The sequence below is a fragment of the Propithecus coquereli genome, unplaced genomic scaffold (genome assembly GCF_000956105.1).
Source record: "Propithecus coquereli isolate 6110/MARCELLA unplaced genomic scaffold, Pcoq_1.0 Scaffold199, whole genome shotgun sequence".
Classification (NCBI taxonomy): Eukaryota; Metazoa; Chordata; class Mammalia; order Primates; family Indriidae; genus Propithecus; species Propithecus coquereli.
In genome coordinates this window covers 3083687-3103930 of record NW_012144855.1, presented here as the reverse complement: position 1 = coordinate 3103930, position 20244 = coordinate 3083687, and the positions used below count along the sequence as shown (strand labels likewise).

The 20244-nt window shown below is 39.2% G+C and overlaps 1 protein-coding gene across 1 annotated transcript; it reads left to right on the top strand.

Annotated features, from left to right (window-relative positions):
• The first annotated feature begins 5787 nt into the window (after positions 1-5787).
• SRI (sorcin) lies at positions 5788-18964 on the top strand. Its single transcript, XM_012643505.1, has 8 exons — positions 5788-5891; positions 6891-6974; positions 9228-9297; positions 14598-14641; positions 15429-15576; positions 15810-15923; positions 16697-16755; positions 18750-18964. Exons 1-8 carry the CDS (start codon positions 5850-5852, stop codon positions 18774-18776), a joined length of 588 nt encoding a protein of 195 aa, XP_012498959.1. The 5' UTR covers positions 5788-5849; the 3' UTR covers positions 18777-18964.
• Positions 18965-20244: the final 1280 nt, after the last annotated feature.

The following is a 20244-nucleotide window of genomic DNA, read 5'->3' as shown; positions in this document are numbered from 1 at the left end:
ATTTAAAGTTATTCGCCTCCCCACATTTTAATAAAATGTAAACAGTACAGGTTGCTTCATAGAACAGTAATTCCGGCAAATTCAACAAAGCATGTAATATAATTAAATCTTCTGATAATATGTTTTAGACTCCTGATAAACCATTGCTTTTTAGCATAAAATAAACTCGTTTTGAATAAAGCATTAAAATATAACTAATCCTTTGCTTACCAGAATGGTAATGTCACAATTTGTGACATTTGTGGATTCTCAGACAAAATATGGAAATGGGAATCAATTAACCCAGGTTCCTTTCTCAGCTTTGCCATTGACTTCTTAGTACTGTGAAAACTGGCAAGTAATTTCCTAGGGGGAAAAAGAAATCTATGAAGTAAAAGATATCTTACTTTTAATTGAGAAGTTGCCAATTTATATATGATTGATTTATGTAAAAACTTCATTCAGTTTTGGCTTTCTAGAGTATCTAAGCCATCTAGGTGCCTAGGAGACCAGAATAGTCATTCTTTCTTCCCCATAGCTGTAACTTGGAATTTTTCTTGTTTTTCCTCTTCTCCCCTGCTTCTTGAACAGATGGAGACTGTATCACCTTCCTTCCTTTCTCCCTCAAGCTGGCTGCCCACTTCACCTCTGTGTCGACTTTGTGACATAGGACTAGTAGGATAAAGGGACTGAGATGCGGATGAGGATGGGCAGAAAACAAGGCTTAAATGATTCTTCCCTACCCTACTCTACCCTGGCTCCAGGATTAGTTCTCTTCAGAACACTGAGGGCTTTAAAGAACCTTTGAGGGTTTGCCTGGGAACTAGCCATAAAGTGACTTTTATGGGAGAATATACCCAGGTTGCAAACGAACAGCTTCTAGAGTTGAGGACACCTTGCAATATACTAATCCAATGTTCTTAGGAATATTCATCCTCAGAGAACTCTGGTGCTGAACACCGGTGATTCTCTACCTGGGAAGACAGGTCCAGTATTCAACGTTTTCCTCTCTAACTGGTCACAAGTAGAAGCTGTGGAGGCTTGAGAATCAGTGTAAGCCTCAGAAAGACTAATTCCAGCCAGTTCTTACATTCATATCTTGACCTCCCTTTAGCCATGCATATTTACACCCTGTTTGTCAAAAAAGTAATTGTGCTAAAGTTAACCCTTATAATTGACATTCTGATTTCTGAAACACATTCTATTTGGGAATAGAAAAAAAAAATGTGTTCCCAGTTTCCTGATCCAGTGGAATTGCAGAATCTTAGGAGGAAGAGTCCCAAAATAATAGTGTGAGATTCAGAAAAGATTTGAAGTGAGAAGATGAGCATTTAATACTTGGTTTGCTGCTCTTAGTCTGGTAACCTAAAGAAAGTCACAGAGCCTCAATTTCTTCATCCAGCAAAATGGGAATAATCTAAGTGGTATGGCTGGGTAAAATCAAAAGAAGAGTATTAGAAAATACTTTGTAGTCTATAGTATTATCTCATCCAATGCCCTACGCAAAGTAGAAAGTTGCCCTTTAGCATAACTGACAGTCTTTTCTTGATCACCCCCAGTGACAGGGAGCTCATCTCTGGAAGGTCATTTTGGACAGCTCTAATGACTAAAAAGTACACGTACACACACACACACCCCCCTCAAAATCTGCCTTCTGGTTAATCCTGATCATCCATTCTAGCTAAGAGCTTCACTAAGGGAAGGAACAGGTCAGCAGGAACTTCTTCAGTAGGAATAGGAACATGGGAGCATTTGCCACAGGGCTTATGACCAACTGCCCTTGATGTGTTTCATGAACAACTGATTTATTTTGCTTATCATGCCTACTCTAGGCAAGTAGAGTGAATTTGCTTTCTCTGAGATCCAGGGAGGAGGCAGCCAATACAGATAAGCAGTTTCCTATACTGTGCAATAGGGTAGCCACTAGCCACATGGCTATTTAGTTCCTCATTTCACGTGCTCAATAGCCACATGTGATCAGTTATTGGATGGCACAGATACGGAAAGTTTCCATCATGGCAGGAAGTTCTATTGAATAGCTGTGGTTGATGATTCATTATCCACTACAGTGAGCCAGGAATTGATTAAATACTTTACATACATGCATATCAATCAATAATGGAGGCTGGGTGCGGTGGCTCACGCCTGTAATTCTAGCTCTCTGGGCGGCCAAGGCAGGCGGATTGTTTGAGCTCAGGAGTTCGAAACCAGCCTGAGCAAGAGCGAGACCCCGTCTCTACTAAAATTAGAAAGAGATTAATTGGACAACTAAAAATATATAGAAAAAATTAGCCGGGCATGGTGGCGCATGCCTGTAGTCCCAGCTACTTGGGAGGCTGAGGCAGGAGGATCGCTTGAGCCCAGGAGTTTGAGGTTGCTGTGAGCTAGGATGACGCCTGGCACTCTAGCTTGGGCAACAGAGTGAGACTGTCTCAAAAAAAAAAAAAAAAAAAAGAAAAAAAAGAAAATAATGGAAGTTTTTTATTATCCTTTTAAAATGATTTCATAATAGTATGATTAACTGAACTCTTACTCTGGACAGATAGAGAAAAAGGGTGTCTTTTATTCCCAAATGAAGATCCTAGTCTTCACACTCCTTCCCAAAAATCTTAAGAAAATAGAGATAGTATATACTGGTAACCTATGTGGTTATCAAACCCATTTCCACTCATATTTTGAGATATGAGCATCTCTCTAAGGCAGAGGTATTTAAATTATGAGGTGCAACACCGAGATCGGAACTAAAAGAAAGTTGAAACCTTCATCTGGCAAATATTATTGCTAATTTCTTCCTAAAACATGAAGACTTCTCATTAATTCAACTGCAGGACATGGTGAAATAACTGCAGTTAGTTACACTATTTCTTTTACCACTTATCTGAGTAAGGAAGTTCTGCCTGGATACGATACAATATGTAGTGCTTTGTATTAATTTTTCTCCAGGGACAAGAAAGAGTGTCCACACTGCCTGTCTTGAAAATAGAGATGGACTCAGGAGGGTGTACCACAAAACAATGGGATTCTCTCTGAGAGGCATATTCAGATAATGTCACAGCTTTAACTGGGAAGGGTGAAATATTTATATTCTAGCTAGGTTTGCCCTTCAGGAGCTTAGGCCTTCTCCCAGTCTTGGTTTCTTCATCTGTAAAAGAGCATGATTAGAGTAGATGATCATAAAGGTTTCTGTGATTCCAATGACTTCCCAAAATAACTCCGACCCACATCCTATCTATAACCCTGGTATAGCTTTCTCCCTAACCCACGCTGCTGCCACAACCCTCAATCATAGCGGCATGGCTGTGTCACTCCTGCAGTCTTTCTCTAGAACTTAGTAAACTGTTAGGACAAATAACAGTATTCTACCCATAGGCTTTACCTTAAAGCCAGCAAATCATTTGCTAAAGCACTAAACTCCCAGAGTCATAAGCCTGCATCCTGGAAGGGTTTCCAGCAGTGGTTGGCAAACTACTGCCCAATGGCCGAATCTAGCCCACCTACTGTTTTTGTACATCCAGGAGCTAAGAATAATATTTACAATTTTAAATGTTTGGAAAAATAAAGAATAATATTTCATGTCATATGAAAATTATATGAAAGTCAAATGAGGAACCCAGCCACACCCATTCATTTATTGTCTGTGGATACTTACGGGTTACAATAGCTGAGTTGAGTAGTTGCTATAGAGACTATATGGCCCACAGGCCTAAAATATTATATTTACTATTAATATTTGGCCTTTTACAAAGTTTTCTGGCCCCTGGTATACAGCACAGATGGCTTGGCAATGTATCTCAGCTCTGTGTTCCTTCCAGTTTGGCAAATTCTCTGAGATCCTCTGTTCTTCAACTGTTTAATGAGGATGATAATAGAACCTATCTCGTGGGGTTTTATGAAGATTAAGCAAATACATAAAATGCTTAAATGAGGATCTGGCATATATTAAGTACTATATATGTTTGTTATTATTATTTGCCAGGATTTTTTTTCATAAACTAAAGCAGTAGCAGCTGACCAATTTGTTACCAATAATTGTCAGAATTTCATTTGCAGGACTCCATTAAAATTGAATTCTTTAGCAGTAGAGCAGTAGAAAGATGTTTAAAGAGAAACGACAATTAGCATAGTCATTTATCCACAAAGCTACTTCCGTATTACTTAAAAATATTTTATATGCTATATGTTTCTTTCAAACTTGAGTCTTGAGATTGTGCTCCACTTTGAGGTTACCCCTCACCATCTGTTCTTATAGTTGGTTACCTCTTTCTGAAGAAACAGGCTTCAAAACAGAGGCTAAGGGACTCAGAATGTCTAACCTACCTTGATGAGTGTTACAGCATTTGAAAACAGTAACCTACTTTCTGAATCAAACACAAAACAGGCAACACATAAGTTTTCTCTGCTGTGAGACAACAGGAACTATAAGAATCTTTCTCACAATTTAGGACTTTCATTTCTGGAGTCTGGGTATCCAAAAAGAGGACTTGAGAGGGAAATTACACATAAGAGGAAAACAATAAACCACGTAACCCAGGAACTTGGAACACGGAGGGGCCCTTTCTGGATAACGAACAAGTACAGCAACACATTGGCAGGTGCTCCAATATTTCTTAAATGCTGATGACTCTTTCAATGTTTCTGAGCAACCTCTACAGCAAACACTGTGAATCTTACTTATTAATACATTTCTCAAACGTTAAAATTCAGGAAATCATTAAGTCTACTCCTTAACAGTCAAGGGCGAGCAAGCAAATTTTTTGTGTGGTTGAAATTACACAAAACCGGCCCCTTCTGTTATGAAGGGGTCTGTTCGTCATTCTGTAGTGAACGTGTTTTGCTCTTGCTCTGTAAACCTATCTTGTCCTTCCTCAATAAACTTCGTTTCATCCTTGCCTTAAAAAAAAAAAAAAATTACACAAAACCAAGCACCTGAATTGCTTCAAATTGTTCAACTGGATGAAAAAGACAGACGTCTGAAGTAAAGAAAAACATTTTCTGAGTAATCTAAGTTCCGATCTCTCTCACCTTCCTGAATATTTACCAGCACACACAGTGTGCTCTAAACTTGCCTTGTATAAAAAGCAGCTGAATAATCTTGGGGAAAAAGATTGTTTTTGCATGAATCATCCAGATAATTCAAACAATTCATTTTCCAAAGAACGATGTGGGCGAGGCTGTCCTGCCCAGAAAATGCCCTCTGTCCCACGCAGGCCGCATCTGAGCTACGCCCAGATTAATCAGGCGATGAATTGTCTCCTGGCCAGGAAATACGCCCTTATCTTTCAATGAAATGTGCCACCAACCACAAGACAAACTCCCCCTTGCACACAGTTCCTCAAGTTTATTCCTGTTTTCCAAGGGCGCTTTCCTATTTTTGTCTTTCAATGTCTCCTTCACCCACTGGCATCTAAGACTTGCTCTAACGCATTCAGCCCCTTCTCTGCAATACTGCACTTTGCTCATGGCGGGTCCGCCCTGCCCAATAAAGTTGTATAAATAATAAATGTACCAGAAAATAGCCAAAGAGAAAGGAAAAAACGAATTCCCGGGGCGCTGTATCGGTGTTGGAATGTGCCATTGGTTTCGAAGGGAGGAAAGTCCCTGGTGTGAACTGCGTCGCCGGTCACAGGTCACCACCGGACCTTCCCTGACACCCGGCCTGGGCATAGAACAGGCAAAGACACGGAAGTACATGGGTAGGGCAGCCGCGGGCGCGAGCTGAACCCCAAGGGGGAGGCGGCGGCAGGGCGCGTCCCCCGCCGGCCCGCGTGGAGCGCTCGGGGGCGGCCCCCACGCGGCGCGGCGGGGCGGGGCGCGGGGCCGGGAGGCTGGGCGCGCAGGGCGAGGGCGGCGGCGGCGGTGTAGACTGCACCATGTCGTACCCTGGCGCGGGCGGCGGGTACTACCCAGGCGGGGTAAGTGCTGCCCGCGCGGGCTCGCGGCCCGGCGGTTCTCGGGGCACGGAGAGGTACCTTCGGAGATGCAGCGGCTAGCGGGGTTGAGGCGCCGCTGCGCGGCTCCTGGGCGCCTCCCGCCCCCGGCTCCTCCTTGCTTGCTCGCCGCTTCGCCCTAGGCCCTGCGCTTCCGCCTCTTGCCTCGTCTCCCTCCGTCCTTTCTCCCCTACGGGTAGTCCGCGGGGCCAAGCGCGGGTAGATTGGGACCCGGGAAGCCCACCCTGTGGCTCTCGGATACGCGACGCGAAATAGTGCTAATTGGGTGTTGGCGTCCTCCCCCTCCCTCCCGTTTTCCCCCCAAAGCAACAACAGTTATTTTATTCTAGAATGGTTCAGTGATCTACCTACCTCCCTTAAAAAAAAAAAAAATTGAGGGAAAGAGGCTGGGGAAAGTCCGCCAGAGTGAAAGTCCTGTAGGAAGGCCGCCTCGCCGGGCTTCTGGGATGCGCGTTGTCGTGGGAACTGTTTCCCAGGATGTTCCGTCGCCACCCACGAGATACAGCTGGCCAAGACGCCTTACTGTTTCCTAGGCTACACCTGTCTCAGTATTTTGCCAACTCCTGCCTTCCGTGGTACTTAAAACGCTTTTAAAATACCATAAAAGCTGTAAAAACAAAAGGAAAGCATTTCTGAGCCCTGCCCATAAGTTGCTTGCCTAGGTTGCTTTTCACCTCAGTAATCTGCAGGTTAACAGGGGTTTTAAAAGTTGCTTCACCTGTGCAGATTTCACTTTCTTGACTACTATTTTTGGTCCAAGTAGCCAGTTTTTAAAGTACAGAGTGAGAAGGGAAGAAAGGCGTGGGGTGATTGCAGTTGGAAAGTGCCCGGTGGTGGGGAGGTAAACCTTGGAAGGGTGGCCAGGCGGTTGGTCAGTTGCCTGGCTTTTCACAAAAGCCCTCTGTGGTGAAAGAATAAAACTGGAATCAGCGGATTGATGCGTTTGTGTTTCCTTTTTCGCAGTATGGAGGGGCCCCTGGAGGGCCAGCATTTCCCGGACAAACCCAGGATCCGCTATATGGTTACTTTGCAGCTGTGGCTGGACAGGTTAGCTTTTCCTTTAATATTAAAGAATTGTCATATTCTGCATTCGTGTTAGCTTTTGTTACAGTGACACAGAAAAACGGAAAAGAGTCCGTTTCTGCAAAAGAAAAAGAGAAAGAAGGAAAGTTCTTTATTATTTTAGTTTTTATTTTTTGAATATTCAGAACAAATTAGGACAGAGTGTTACTTGTGTTAGTTCGGTTCAAAACTAAACGTGATTGAATTAGGGTTAGATTGAACAGAATAGGGGATTATAAATTTACTTTAAAGATCTGTAAAGTAGAAAGATGTTTTTGTAACTGAATTGTCAGGGCTAGGGTGGTTTTCAAGAGAAGAAAGTCAAGATCCGGTGAACATAAACCTCTGTTTGTACAACTTAAAGACATGTACCAGTAATTATGTATCCAGATTCTGATGGACACTTTCTACAGGTTGAATTTAATTGTTAATCATTTACTCCCCCTAGGAAACAGGTACGTATGGTAAAAACCCACCGGCTTCTAAATAAGCAAGTTACTGTTCTCTTCTTGGCATAAGGAAGTTAATCTTGTGAACAATTTAGTTTCTCTTTGCTGTTGTGAACAATTTAGTTTCTCAGATGCTGTTACTAGATCTGCTCTTCCGTGTCCATGTTAGGTGTTGTGGCCTGTTGACCCAGAGAAAGAATTAAGACCAGCTCCCCAAGCCCTTCTTCTTCTCTACATTCTGAGTTGAATGACAGGTGCTCACTTACCTTGAGGGAGGACAGACACTTCCCTAGCTTACGAGGTCTCTGTGTATAGTAAACATACTGTTGGTATGACCCAGACATGTCAAAAGGGGATGGTTATTCTTTTGAATTCAACTTAGTCTTGTTTTGATCAAAAGCTAGAAATAGCAAAATCTTAATGTGAAAACTCTTTAGAATATTATGGAATAAAAACCTCAGACCACCTTTTAAAGTAGCACTCTAAGAAATAACAGCTTGAGAAATTGAATGGAAAATTGTGTCTAAAACTGGAAGACTTTCCTCTTAAGTATCTGCTTAATCTATTAATGATCTGTATCTTTGAAACCACAAGGCATGGCAAACCTCAAGACTAACATTCTTAGATTGCTGTGCCTCCAGTGTGTAAGTGACCCCACCTACTTAGCTTTCAGCAGCCCTGGCCTGTATTCAGCATACCCATTGTCTTTCAAATTATTGATTCTGCTTCTCATTTATAACTTATAATACCCATCAATATGAATATTTAGGTATTTGTTTTATTTTTTATTTTTTAATAGATACATTCTGATAAATGTATTCAAATGTCATACAGCCTCAAAAAATGAATACATTATCGCTAGTCATAACAATATAGTGAATCTTAAAACATAATATGCGAAAGAAGATACAAAAATACATTCAGATTTAGTAAAAGGAAGGAAAAATAGTACAGTTATAAAGCCTGGTAAACAGAAGACATTACCTTTCCCATTAATATGCCTAAATGATACCCATACTGCTTATTCAAGAGGTTTCTGTTATACTATCAAAACTAAAATTTTTGAATTTCATCCTGCCTGCTTCTTCTCTAGCCTCAGGAAGTCATATTACCATTCACTAAGTTTCCAGAAATCAGGGTTTTTAAAGGCTATGCTGTTTAAGTTGTAACTTGACTGTGTTGTGGTCAGACAATAGTCTGAAATTTTTATAATTTATTTAATATTTTATAGGTATATTTTTCCTTTTATTATTAGTTATAGATATTTTAAAATCCTTAAAAATAGCATGTATCTAGTTCTTACCTAGTTTAGCCAATGAATGGGCATTGAGAACCCAACCTGTATCTTCCAGATATAATTGTGCTCTGAAAAAAAATAATTGACCATATCATAAGAAATGTTGACCAAGGAGGCCCCTTTCTGCTTGAACCAAGCCTTCTATTTACTGATGTCTACTGTGTACCTACTCTCTTTCTCCCTCTCAAAAAAAAAAAAAAAAAAAAACAGGAATATGATTTTTAAGCAACTCCATAAGTAATTTAAAATGCTTAGCTTTGGCAGTTTCCTAGCTCAGACTAAGAGAAGAGTAGTTGACAAAACGGACTCTTTCATCATTAAATTATTTTTGGAAGTAGAATGAGGAAAAGAATGCCCACTTTTGGAAAGCATTCTTTAAAAAAAGTCTCGTGCATGATACTCATTTTCTTTGTTACTATTGCGCATTGAATATGAGAGATAAACAAAAGTACAAATCGCTATTGTGATTCATCTTCCTATTTTTTTCAAAAGGATGGGCAAATAGATGCTGATGAACTGCAGAGATGTCTGACACAGTCTGGCATTGCAGGTGGATACAAACGTAAGTTGACAGTTCCACAGTTTCTCTAAAAGTACTCTGTATTTCATATTTTAGCTGTTAACTTGTGATTATAGCCTTCAAGGAAACAGCTTTTCTGACCCAGCAAAATCTAAAATTTCAAAAGCTAATTTAAGTTATTATCTCCAAATGTTGATTTGAAAACAGTTCTTAATATAAATCATTCCACTCTACCTGCCAGCTTAGTGGATTTCTTGGATTTGGATTTTATGTATCTGGAAGTATTTGAACCAGTGAGAGTTTGGGTGGCCTCCTTCACAGAGGACAAGTAAAGTGCTGAAATGAAATCTGCCAGGTCAGGTGTCATTAATGATAGCTACATTTACTGCTATTTGCCAAGAGCTTACCCTGCCCTGGACCTGGTGGCACTTAGTGCTTTGAGTGGCCATTCCTGCACTCCTGGTCCTTGGAGCCCTGGGTGTACTACCAGCAACCTGAATGCTTGTCATGACATTTCCCAGGTCTTCCCTCTTTCTTTCCTCTTACCATTTCAGAGAATGTGTTCAGGATAAGTAGGAAGTACACTTTCTACTTTCTGAAATTCCTTACACTAGTAGTTCTCCTCTGCTTTCTCAGTTCCTGGCAGGCTAGACTTGATGCCCTATAACTCAGCATTTATGCACCCCCGCTCCCTGCCCACCTGCCTTTTGAGCTCTCTGCCATGAGCTGCAGGTAGTGCAAAGGTGCTGCATCCCCCCATGCACACCACACGCTTTCTCTTCAAATCAGATCTTGACCATGACAGAATTCAAGGGTAGAGAATAGTGTGTTACCTGCCAACTACTTTGCCAGTTGTTTTGGGACAGAACATCACATCAAAGCCCCAATTTCTTGGTAAGCTAAGTGTTCAAATGCTCAAACTAGAATTCACAACTAAGGAATTATAGTGGCATTTTTTGACTGACATTGACGTATTTACTGGATGGCTGTCTTTGAACTATTTGTGTTTCTATTTTTATCATCCTTTGTTTTGTGTGACTTCAATATCCTATTACTGTTTCCTAATTGGATGAATTAATACAAAAGAAGAAACTTTTGAGTTTTTGTCATTTAATCTGGTCCTAAACAAAAGAAACATTTCTGGACCAGGGATTATTTTTTTACTGTTGTACGCAGCACATTTAAATTGTTAATTGTTAATCTCAAGCAGTTGAGATGGTGAACGACACAGTTTTAGTAGTAGGGTTTGCCAAAATGAGGTGAGGCCATAACATAGACTATTATTCTGCAGCCTTTCAGTAGAAGAGGTGTGGTAGATTTTAAAACCTGACTAACAAAGTGGGTTGCATATTCTTAGAGAACAGTCCTTTTAAAGCTTTTATTTGAGAAAGCCGCTTTAGTGATGGCCTTAGATGGATGCATTAAAGAGAAGACACTTCCTCTGAGTCATGTGGACCATGCAATTGGGTTGACTTGCTTAATCTTTTCTAGTGACTGTAATGAACCACAGAACCACCCTTCTTGTGAGGTGCCAGAGTTTTGTAATACAGAAATTATACAGCCATTAGTCTTTTAAATCTGGTCCCAGCTTACAAACCAAAAAGCACAGATCCAAAGTGGGTGGGTGGGTTACTCCAGCCTAGGACCTACAGGTCCCTTCTTAACCTGTTTAAAAGGAAGCAGTCACACCTAGAGGTAGAGTTTGTGAGAGAAGTTGCTGTAGTCTACAGGATAGGAATTCAGCTTCTCTTCTTCTCTTGAATTTACTTGTTCCGCTGTGGTAAGGTTGAGAGAAACAGCTAGAGGTAGGGCTTTCCCGCTAGGCCTATTACGTTTCTACTAGAAGAAAAGATGTTTGAGGCATTCTAGTAGAATGAACACTAGGGAGGAGAAAGAGTAAAAGTAAAATTACAGCAAAGATTCTTCTGAAATTATTTAAAATAGAAATAGGACTAATAAAAGCTATTTGGGGGGAATACAATTAACAAAACTGAGCAGGAGGTTTCCTCATCCAAACTTATTGGGCACGTGTGTTCTAGTTCATTAGAACTGTCTGGAATGATAAATTGTTCCCTTTTGTTCACTGTCCATTGTCTTCTCTCCCTTTCAGATCCTTCTTAAAAAGGTGACCATATTTTGATCTTCCTGACACACAGCTCTAACCTGTCACTCTCCTCCTCCCAACAGTCTTTACTTGGTGCCCATAAAAGAAAGGCTAACAGCTTAGAAGGAATTCAAGATCCTTGCAGCCTGGCCTAACCAACCACGTTTCCTCCCACTTCCTTTATGCTCTCTTCAGGTCACATTGAGCTGTTCGCGTACTCTTTGCCTGCCCTGGACCTTCTGCTTCTCTCTTACATTGGTCCTTAGCTGTCACCAAATGTCCCCTCCCAGTCATTTTTGTCATTCAAGGCTTGGCTTAAATGATACCTCTTTTATGAAATCTTCCTGATTTCTTACCTTCCTGAAATCTTAGCTTCTTTTTATGGATTTCCTGATTACCAGGAGGAACCTCTCACTCCCCAAAACCTCCTGGTCCTTTCTGGTACCGCCGTTATGATTTACTGCTCTCTGCCTTCATTAGAGTTGTATGGTGTATATGACTTACCTTTTCCCTAGACTGTCAGCAGGGCAGTATCCAATTTCACATTTATGTCTCCAAAGTTCTTAGAACCCGGAGCGCTGTCCCTAGTGAGTACTTAATGGGTGGCTGTTGAGTTAATGGGTACGGCAAATTTTCTAAAATGCAAAAATCATTGCCCTATACCCTTATTGGTATTTTGATTTGAAATTATAGATTACTTTTAAGTATCAGTAAAAATCAGAAAATTTTATTCAAAAAACATTCCTCCTTAGACTGAGAGGGGTATACATATAAAATCCAGGGATATACGGCTTCCTGCAGAGCAATGAGAATTCAGTCTTATCAGCACATTCATTTGTCCAGCCAACAAGTTTTTAATGGACACCGTCCATGTGCCAGGTCTGGGTGTGCAGCCACAAACAATGCCCGTGGGGCATTGTAAAAAGCACTCATACAAGCAAGGATCGAAGCTGTGGGACCACATAGGATGGGCACATAACCCAGACAGGAATCAGGAAAGTTTTCCTTGCAGAATTGATACCTAAACTGAGAAGAAGTGAAAGTAGAGCAGAAATGAGGCCAACCAAGAAGTGAGTGGGATGGGGAAGTTTTGTTCCAAGCAGATAGAACAGCACACGTACAAAAGACCCAGAGAGAGCATGGTTCAGCCAAGGAACTGAGAAATTCCCGTGAAGATAGTATAGGCAGTTGAATGAATAAGAGACTAGCTGGATGGGAAAGTAAGTATATGGCCTTATGCCAGTCAAGGTGTTTGACTTTATCCTGAGGACATAACACTGACAATTGGTTTTACATAGGACAGCACATACCACCCCTGGCTGTAGGGCAAAGACTAAATTGGGGACACGGGAGTTGGGGATACCCACTGGGAGCTGTTGGAGTCATACAGGTGAGAGAAATGCTAACTAAACCAGGACAGTGGGGCTGTTTAGAGGGTGATTTGATTATGGAGAAAAGGGAATTGAGGACGCTTCCAGGTTTCTGGCTTGGGTGACTATTGAATGGATGGTGGTAGCATTCATAAAACTGGGAGACATTGAAGCTGTCTGCCTCACGGCCCCTCAAAAAGCTTGATGTGAGCCAAATAATCGGCTCTGTCCTGTGATTGTCAAGCCTTCTTGAGAGTGGTTCTTAAAACTTAAGCAGCATCAGCATCACCTGGAAAGCTTCCAAAAACCAGATTGCTGGGACCCTCCCTAGAGTTTCTCATTTAAGAGGTCTGGGGTGAGACCTGAGAATTTCACATCTAACAAATTTCCGTGTGATGCTGGTCCAGATGCTTGAACCAGCTGCTTTAAAGTGAATATATGTCACTTTAAAGGGATCTTGTTAACATTCAAATTCTGACTTTATTAGTGTAGATTAAGGGCTGAGATTCTTCAGTTCTCAAGGTGCCCAGGTGATTCTGATATGGCCGGTCCAGGAATCACACTTTGAGTAGAATGGTGTTCTCAACCTTGGCTGCTCATTGGAATCATCTGAAAAGCTTTTTGAAAATACCAGTACCTGGGTCCCACACTCAGAGATGCTGATTTAATTGTTCTGTGGTGCAGCCCTGTGTCAGGACCTTTTAAAGCTTCCAGGTGATCCTGATAAGCACCAGGGTTGAGAACCACTGGTCTAGGTTAGAGGGACTTCATACCTCCACACAACTTAAGGAAGAAGGGACCAGCTCTTTACCAAAAGTGTAGAAAAGTATTGCCTCCTCCTCTCACCTCAGAAAATATTATCTGTGGATCAAATGGAGATTGAAGGACCAAATTAGAAATAGTCCCCAGTCTTTTATTTCTGGTAAAGGATATGCCAAACACGGGAATCTTTTAACAGATTAAATATGGAAACCCTATAGTTTGCACTGTTTGGAGACATTACAGTAATTAGCTAGCTCAGCTGTGTTTTAATTTCACTTTCATTAGAGAAACAATAGGAAGCTAGAAAGAGCTGTAAAAAATGTTCTGTGTGCATCTTACAGAATTTATACTATTAATAGCTTTTCCCACATGACCCTTGTCATGTCTGCCTTCTAGCTTCTTTGTACCTATGCAATATTTCTTCAAAGTCATTGATTTGCATTATTACAATGTAAGATACAGGGGGATCTTTATTTTTAATTTCTTAATGCTTAGACAACCAGTAGGCTATAACCATTGCATGTGTTCTGGTTTAGTTGCAAAAGTGAGGTACACAGATGCTCTCAGAATGCTCCCAAACTATAGGTAAATGAAAAAGGCTTCTGAATAATGGCCACCACTGAATTGGTCATTGGGTCTCACTCCAGAGTACTCTTAATTAACACACAATTCTAACAAGCATATTTGTCTGGTTTCATATATAAGTGAAGAGGAGACTATTTGAGTAGGAGGTCACTGCTCAGTGCCTGACATTAAAGGGAAAAGACAGAAAAACAAGTGATTGGTACAAAATTAGCAAAACCAGCTATTTATAGTCATTTATGAGTAGAAACAAAGCAACCCTACTTTCCCATCCACCATGGTGAATATAATTATGGTGAATTAAAGATTTCTATGTCAAAATCAAATTTGGATTCTAGAAAGAATCCTCTTTAAGAATCTGGAAAAAATCTACTTGGAAGCTCCATATAATGTAGTCACATGTATATTGAGTAGTATATAAAAATAAAAGTGTATAAATAATCACATTTCTAATTAATTTGAATGTATCAAATGTAATGTGAATTTTTGAAATTAATATGTATGTACTTTTCTTAATTTAACAGCTTTTAACCTGGAGACTTGTCGGCTTATGGTTTCAATGCTGGATGTATCCTTTATCAAGATTGTTGTGCAGAATGTTTTTTTCTTGACAAAAAATTTCCTGAAGGGATTAATCTCAGAAGTAATACCCGGTAAACACAAAATGACCATTAAAAAGCTTTCTGAAATAATTAGCTTTTAGAATGAATTTGGTGTGAAAAAAGGAAGTTTAGTAAATGGAATGTTAGTTGTTCAGGAATTCAAGGAAGCATCAAAGTAGAACGAATATAGAAACCAGGGTGTCTGGGAAGCTTTTTCTTTAACAGTGATTGCTCTGCATGACTCACACCTGACCTTCAAGTGATGGGCTTTTTCACTTCCCACTTATTGGACTTAGTTTAGCTAGTGCTGACCCTGTGGTGTATTCCATCCCATCTCTTTCTCCAAAAGTGAAATCCTTGGGTCTTGGAGGACTAAACAAGACAATGTTAGTGCCAAAGATGACCCTAGGATAGCAGGGTAAACAGCATAGCCTGGGGCACCCAGAAAGTGCAGCCCAGTTCCAGTAACCAGACTGCTTTTTACAGGTGGCTCCCAATGGTGATGTTATTTCCTTGTAATCAGATCACATAGGTTATCTTTTATTCACAGTAAAAATGAGTACTCAGAGCTTTTTCTCCATAGCTTCTTTTTATTATTTTTTATCGTTGCTCTTTTTATTATATCATACAAAGAATATACAATAACTACTTTTTGACCATAAAGAACATTAAATTCCCCTTATCCTTGATCTTTCGCTTAATCATTAGAAAATGTTCCAAATAAAGAAGCTCTGATCCTTGATTCTCGTTTAGAGAGATATGTCTGGCACAATGGGTTTCAATGAATTTAAAGAACTCTGGTCTGTACTGAATGGCTGGAGACAACACTTCATCAGTTTTGACAGCGATAGGAGTGGAACGGTGGATCCTCAAGAACTGCAGAAGGCCCTGACAACAATGGGTGGGTATGGCTAACTAGAACTCTCCATTCATTGGTAGACGTCAGTTTTTTACTTCTAAAAGTAAATGCTACTTGAAGGCAGTTTCTGTTTTCTTAGAAGTTAAGTTGTATGTGTTTATAGAAATTAGTTCACAGTCTTAAAAAATTGCGTTTGATTCTTTTTAATGGTATGTTTTTTGTTTTTGTTTGCAATCCTTTAACTGTTTTACTGGATGATTTTTTTTTCTTTTCAGGATTTAGGTTGAGTCCCCAGGCTGTGAATTCAATTGCAAAACGATACAGCACCAATGGAAAGATTACCTTCGATGACTACATTGCCTGCTGCGTCAAACTGAGGGCTCTCACAGGTGTGTTCTGTGAGATCATGTCATCACCACAAGCCAAGAGGACAGTTTTTATGACACCCATTTCATTTTTCAGTACTTCTGAACTTTTATTCTTTCCATTCAATTTTTTTCTTGCTTTAGTAGATTTTTAACATTACTGTTAAGCATAGCTAGCAGAATAGTTTTGTTTTTTCAGAATTTTAGATTAGTTATTAATCTGCCATTAAAATAAGCTTAACTAAATTTTGCGAAAATGTTCTAAAACATAACCAGGTAATTTTGTACACTTTGGTCAGATTATGAGAGATTTCTCCCTAGAATGTGAAATATTTGAAAAGAGTGAAATTAAAGTAAATCCTTTTCAGTAGGTCATAGCTAAAATGGGTAGGATATTTGATCACAGCCCACTTGTCCTATTAGGGACACTATCCATCTGTCTCCTAATTAAGCAATATCTGTGTTATTAAGAAGTTTGAAATTCCATGTTTTCATCACAAGTAATGGCCTCAGAAGTTGCACAGCTTTTACTGACTTTGGGATAAGGTATTTTCTTCCAGCTCCACATTGTAAAAGATAGCTGGTCAACTTCTGCCTATTATATTACTTCGTTGTGTGTTAAATCTTTCAGTATTTATATAATTGGCTTCTTTGTTTTGGTCTTTTGTTTATATTGACTAGTTATACAATTTAAATGTTACTGCAATTTGAAACCAATGCCAAAATAATTAACTTTAGTGATTTTAGAAAAGCTATTTAAAGAAAAAAAACATACATTTTTCTGTATTGTTTTACAGACAGCTTTCGAAGACGGGATACTGCTCAGCAAGGTGTTGTGAATTTCCCGTATGATGATGTAAGTCTCGGTAAATTAAGAGCTAAGTAGATGGATAATATGTACACAAGATGGGCATTCCTTTTGAAGTTAGCTGTTAAGAATATCTAAGAGATGCCAGAGAAATCAGGGATTAAATGATCAGAAGGACTTATCATCCAAAATTTGTTAATTTCATTCATTAATCTTATGCATAGTTATACCACTATTCGATTTGTATTCAGAGACCTCGGTTCAAGACCCAGCTTGTTACATTTATTAGCTGGGTTACTTAAGCAGGTTTCTTAACTGCTCTGTTTGAATAAAGAGGATATAGTAATAATATCTTCCTCACTGGGCTGATATAAGATTTCTATCAGAAATATCCCTGGAAAACACTATACAGATATTGTGTCTGCTTTTGCCTTCTATAAACAAACCATCTCAATCATTGAGAAGCAGTTTTAACAGCTCAAAGCTGTACTGTGTACAGCTGCGTTCTTCATTGATAATGTAAGGCAGGTACCAACTTAAATCCCAATTTAAAACAAGGTACGTACTAAACAGCCATGCTAAATATGGTAGGTTAAAGCCAAATAGCCAGTATGCACATAACCAAGTGCCATCTTCAATGGCATTAGTTGGACGTACATAACAAAGGTAGGGAGAGAGTTAGTCATTTGGTCAGTTTTTGCTTAGTCATTGATTTTAAAAAGTAACTTTTAGAATCGAAATCACTATAATCACTGAGTATTCTAAAATTTTTTTCCATCGCAAAATATTAAGATGCACATATTTTCGGTTTAGCAGCTGCTGCAATTTTAAGTACACTTTAAAAAGGCTTAGTGTGTGTGTGAATATGCTTATTTCTTCTGCTTAAGGGTGTGATCTCTTTACTGTTACTTCTCAGTTGACAGTCCCGTCACTGTTTCCAGAGATGGAGAGGCTGCCTGGGGAATAGAAAGAGCATGGGCTTCAGCCTCACATGGAGCCACTTAAAAGATTTCTAAACATCCTGATCCTTAGTGTCCTTTTCTCTAAAATAGGGATAATCACCTTGGCCTTGTGGAAGAGCTGCAAGGATTAGCAGTACCTTAACAATCTTATGAGTGGCCAGGCGCAGTGGCTCACGCCTGTAATCCTAGCACTCTGGGAGGCCATGGCAGGAGGATCGCTTGAGGTCAGGAGTTCAAGACCTGCCTGAGCAAGAGCAAGACCCTGTCTCTCCTAAAAATAGAAAAAAAAAAAATTAGCCAGTCCACTAAAAATAGAAACAAAAAATTAGCTGGGCGTGGTGGCTTGCGCCTGTAGTCCCAGCTACTTGGGAGGCTGAGGCAGGAGGCTCACTTGAGCCTAGGCTGACATGCCACAGCACTCACTCTAGCCCAGGCAACAAAGCAAGACTCTGTCTCAAAAAAAAAAAAAAAAACTTAGTGTTGGGGAAGTGGAAAAAAAAACTGATACAAAGAGCAGACTCTATTGCTGCGTGTTTAGTGGGGAAGCTAACATTGCAAATACCAATGCTTCTAAACTCAGGTTTCTGAGTTGCCAGTGACTGGTCAGCTGTTCTGTTTCTGTGCATATATATATTTGCATGGCAGGATTTAATTTAATAAAGCAGATTTTAAGAGAAGTGTTTAAAGGTGCTTCATTAGAGTAGTCAAGTAATACTGTACAGTTTGGAAGTCCTCATGTGATACAACCATATAAACTCCAGTTAATTGTCTTTTGGGGTACCTTTAACCACAACCATTTCCAGAGTCTTAGATATTATTTGGAATTTAAATAATTCTTTATCCATTGGAGCTAATATCTGCTTCCTGTAAGTTTTGATGTGAGAATCCCATTGGATTTTATATTAGACTCCTTCCCTAAAAGAAACTTCCCATCTATCATTTACTCATACCTTAGAAAATTGTGTGATTCTTACCCACAATTCAAATTTGAAAATCAAAACATAAGCTGCCTAAAGATAGGCTATGGTGTACTAAGTGTTTTGAGGTCAGTAGAATAACACTGACTTTTCTCTCTTTCAGTTCATTCAATGTGTCATGAGTGTTTAAATCAAGAAGCTGCGTGAATATAACAAACATTCCAACTGGAGTTCTCCTTCGCCCTTACTCTTTGCCTTCAGTAATGTGTGTAAACTTGCATTGCCACTTTCCCTTAACTGCTAGTGTAAAGGTTTATTACTTTATGTACAACTGAAGTTTTGTTGTTAGTTTTGATAATAAATTCTTTGAAACTTTAATAACATAAGATCAGTGGTTTTTTACACCATTTAGAACTTCCTTGAGCCATGATCAATCAATCATGCCTCATTTTCTTGCTAAACCTATTTTATGTAAATTTAAGTATGCAGAATGTTTAAGGCACGTTTTTCACTGTGAGATACTAATAGAAACTTTTAATCAGACTACAGCTGTTATCTTCCCTCTCTTGGAGGGACTTTAATGTGGTATTGAAAGTTTTATGTGTAAAGTATTCTTATATAAATGATTTAGACTCACTTGGATGGAAAAAAATGGTAATCTCTGTCAGGCTTTACCTTAGTAGAAATTTAGCACAGGCTCTAAGACTTACAGGTATTTAAATGGCCTTATGAATGAACAAAGGAATGCGAATGATTATTTTCTGCCTCTTTAAAAATCTGTTGAATAATTTGAATGGCAGATACTGTCACCAAGGCCCTCTTTGTCATCATCCATTTAAATATTTGTTAACTAAAAAATTTTGTACATTATAAACTTAACTATATAAAATTAGTAAGAAAAAGATGAAGGGAATATATAAAATATTAACTTTGGTTATTTCTGGCTAATGGTATTCTAGGTGACTTTAATTGCCTTCTATATATTTCAGTATTTTCCAAATTTTCTTTAATGTGTATGTTTTCCTTTTAAAAGTAAAAGATGTTAATTTTTTAAATGTTGTACATTTTCATATGCCATGTGTTCACAAATTAAAAAATATACACATCAGGAAGACTGGAAAGAGTGTACCAAAATGTTGATGTAGCTACCACTGGGAGTCAGGATCATGAGTCCATTTTCTCCCTTCCTACTGTTTTTCCAAATATTCTTTCATAAGCAGGTATTATATTTGTAATGAAAAATTTTTTAAAAAGTTTAAGCCATGGGTTTTCCAGTAAGATCTGGATTCTAATGCTGGCTGTGCCTCTTACTATATGGTTTGGTCATTGTGGATAACCACAAGAGTTTCAGTGTCCCCATCTTTGAAAAGGAGATAATATTTACTTACCTATTGGGGTATTTCTGAATTTGAAAAAGTGTGTCAATATGACAAGCACCAAAAATGTTTCAAAACTGGCCTTGTTTGATTTTTTTTTTTGTTTTTTGCAAGAGTTTAACAAATAATAAAATTAGTCTGTTAGTCTGTTTTCTCCTTGCTAGTAGAATGTCTTTCTTATTCTAGGACACAATGTGAGTTACCATTCATGTGAACAATTAGTTGTCAACCAATGAAAAAAAACATCAAGCATTTTTAGCCTCATTTCACTAATATATTTTT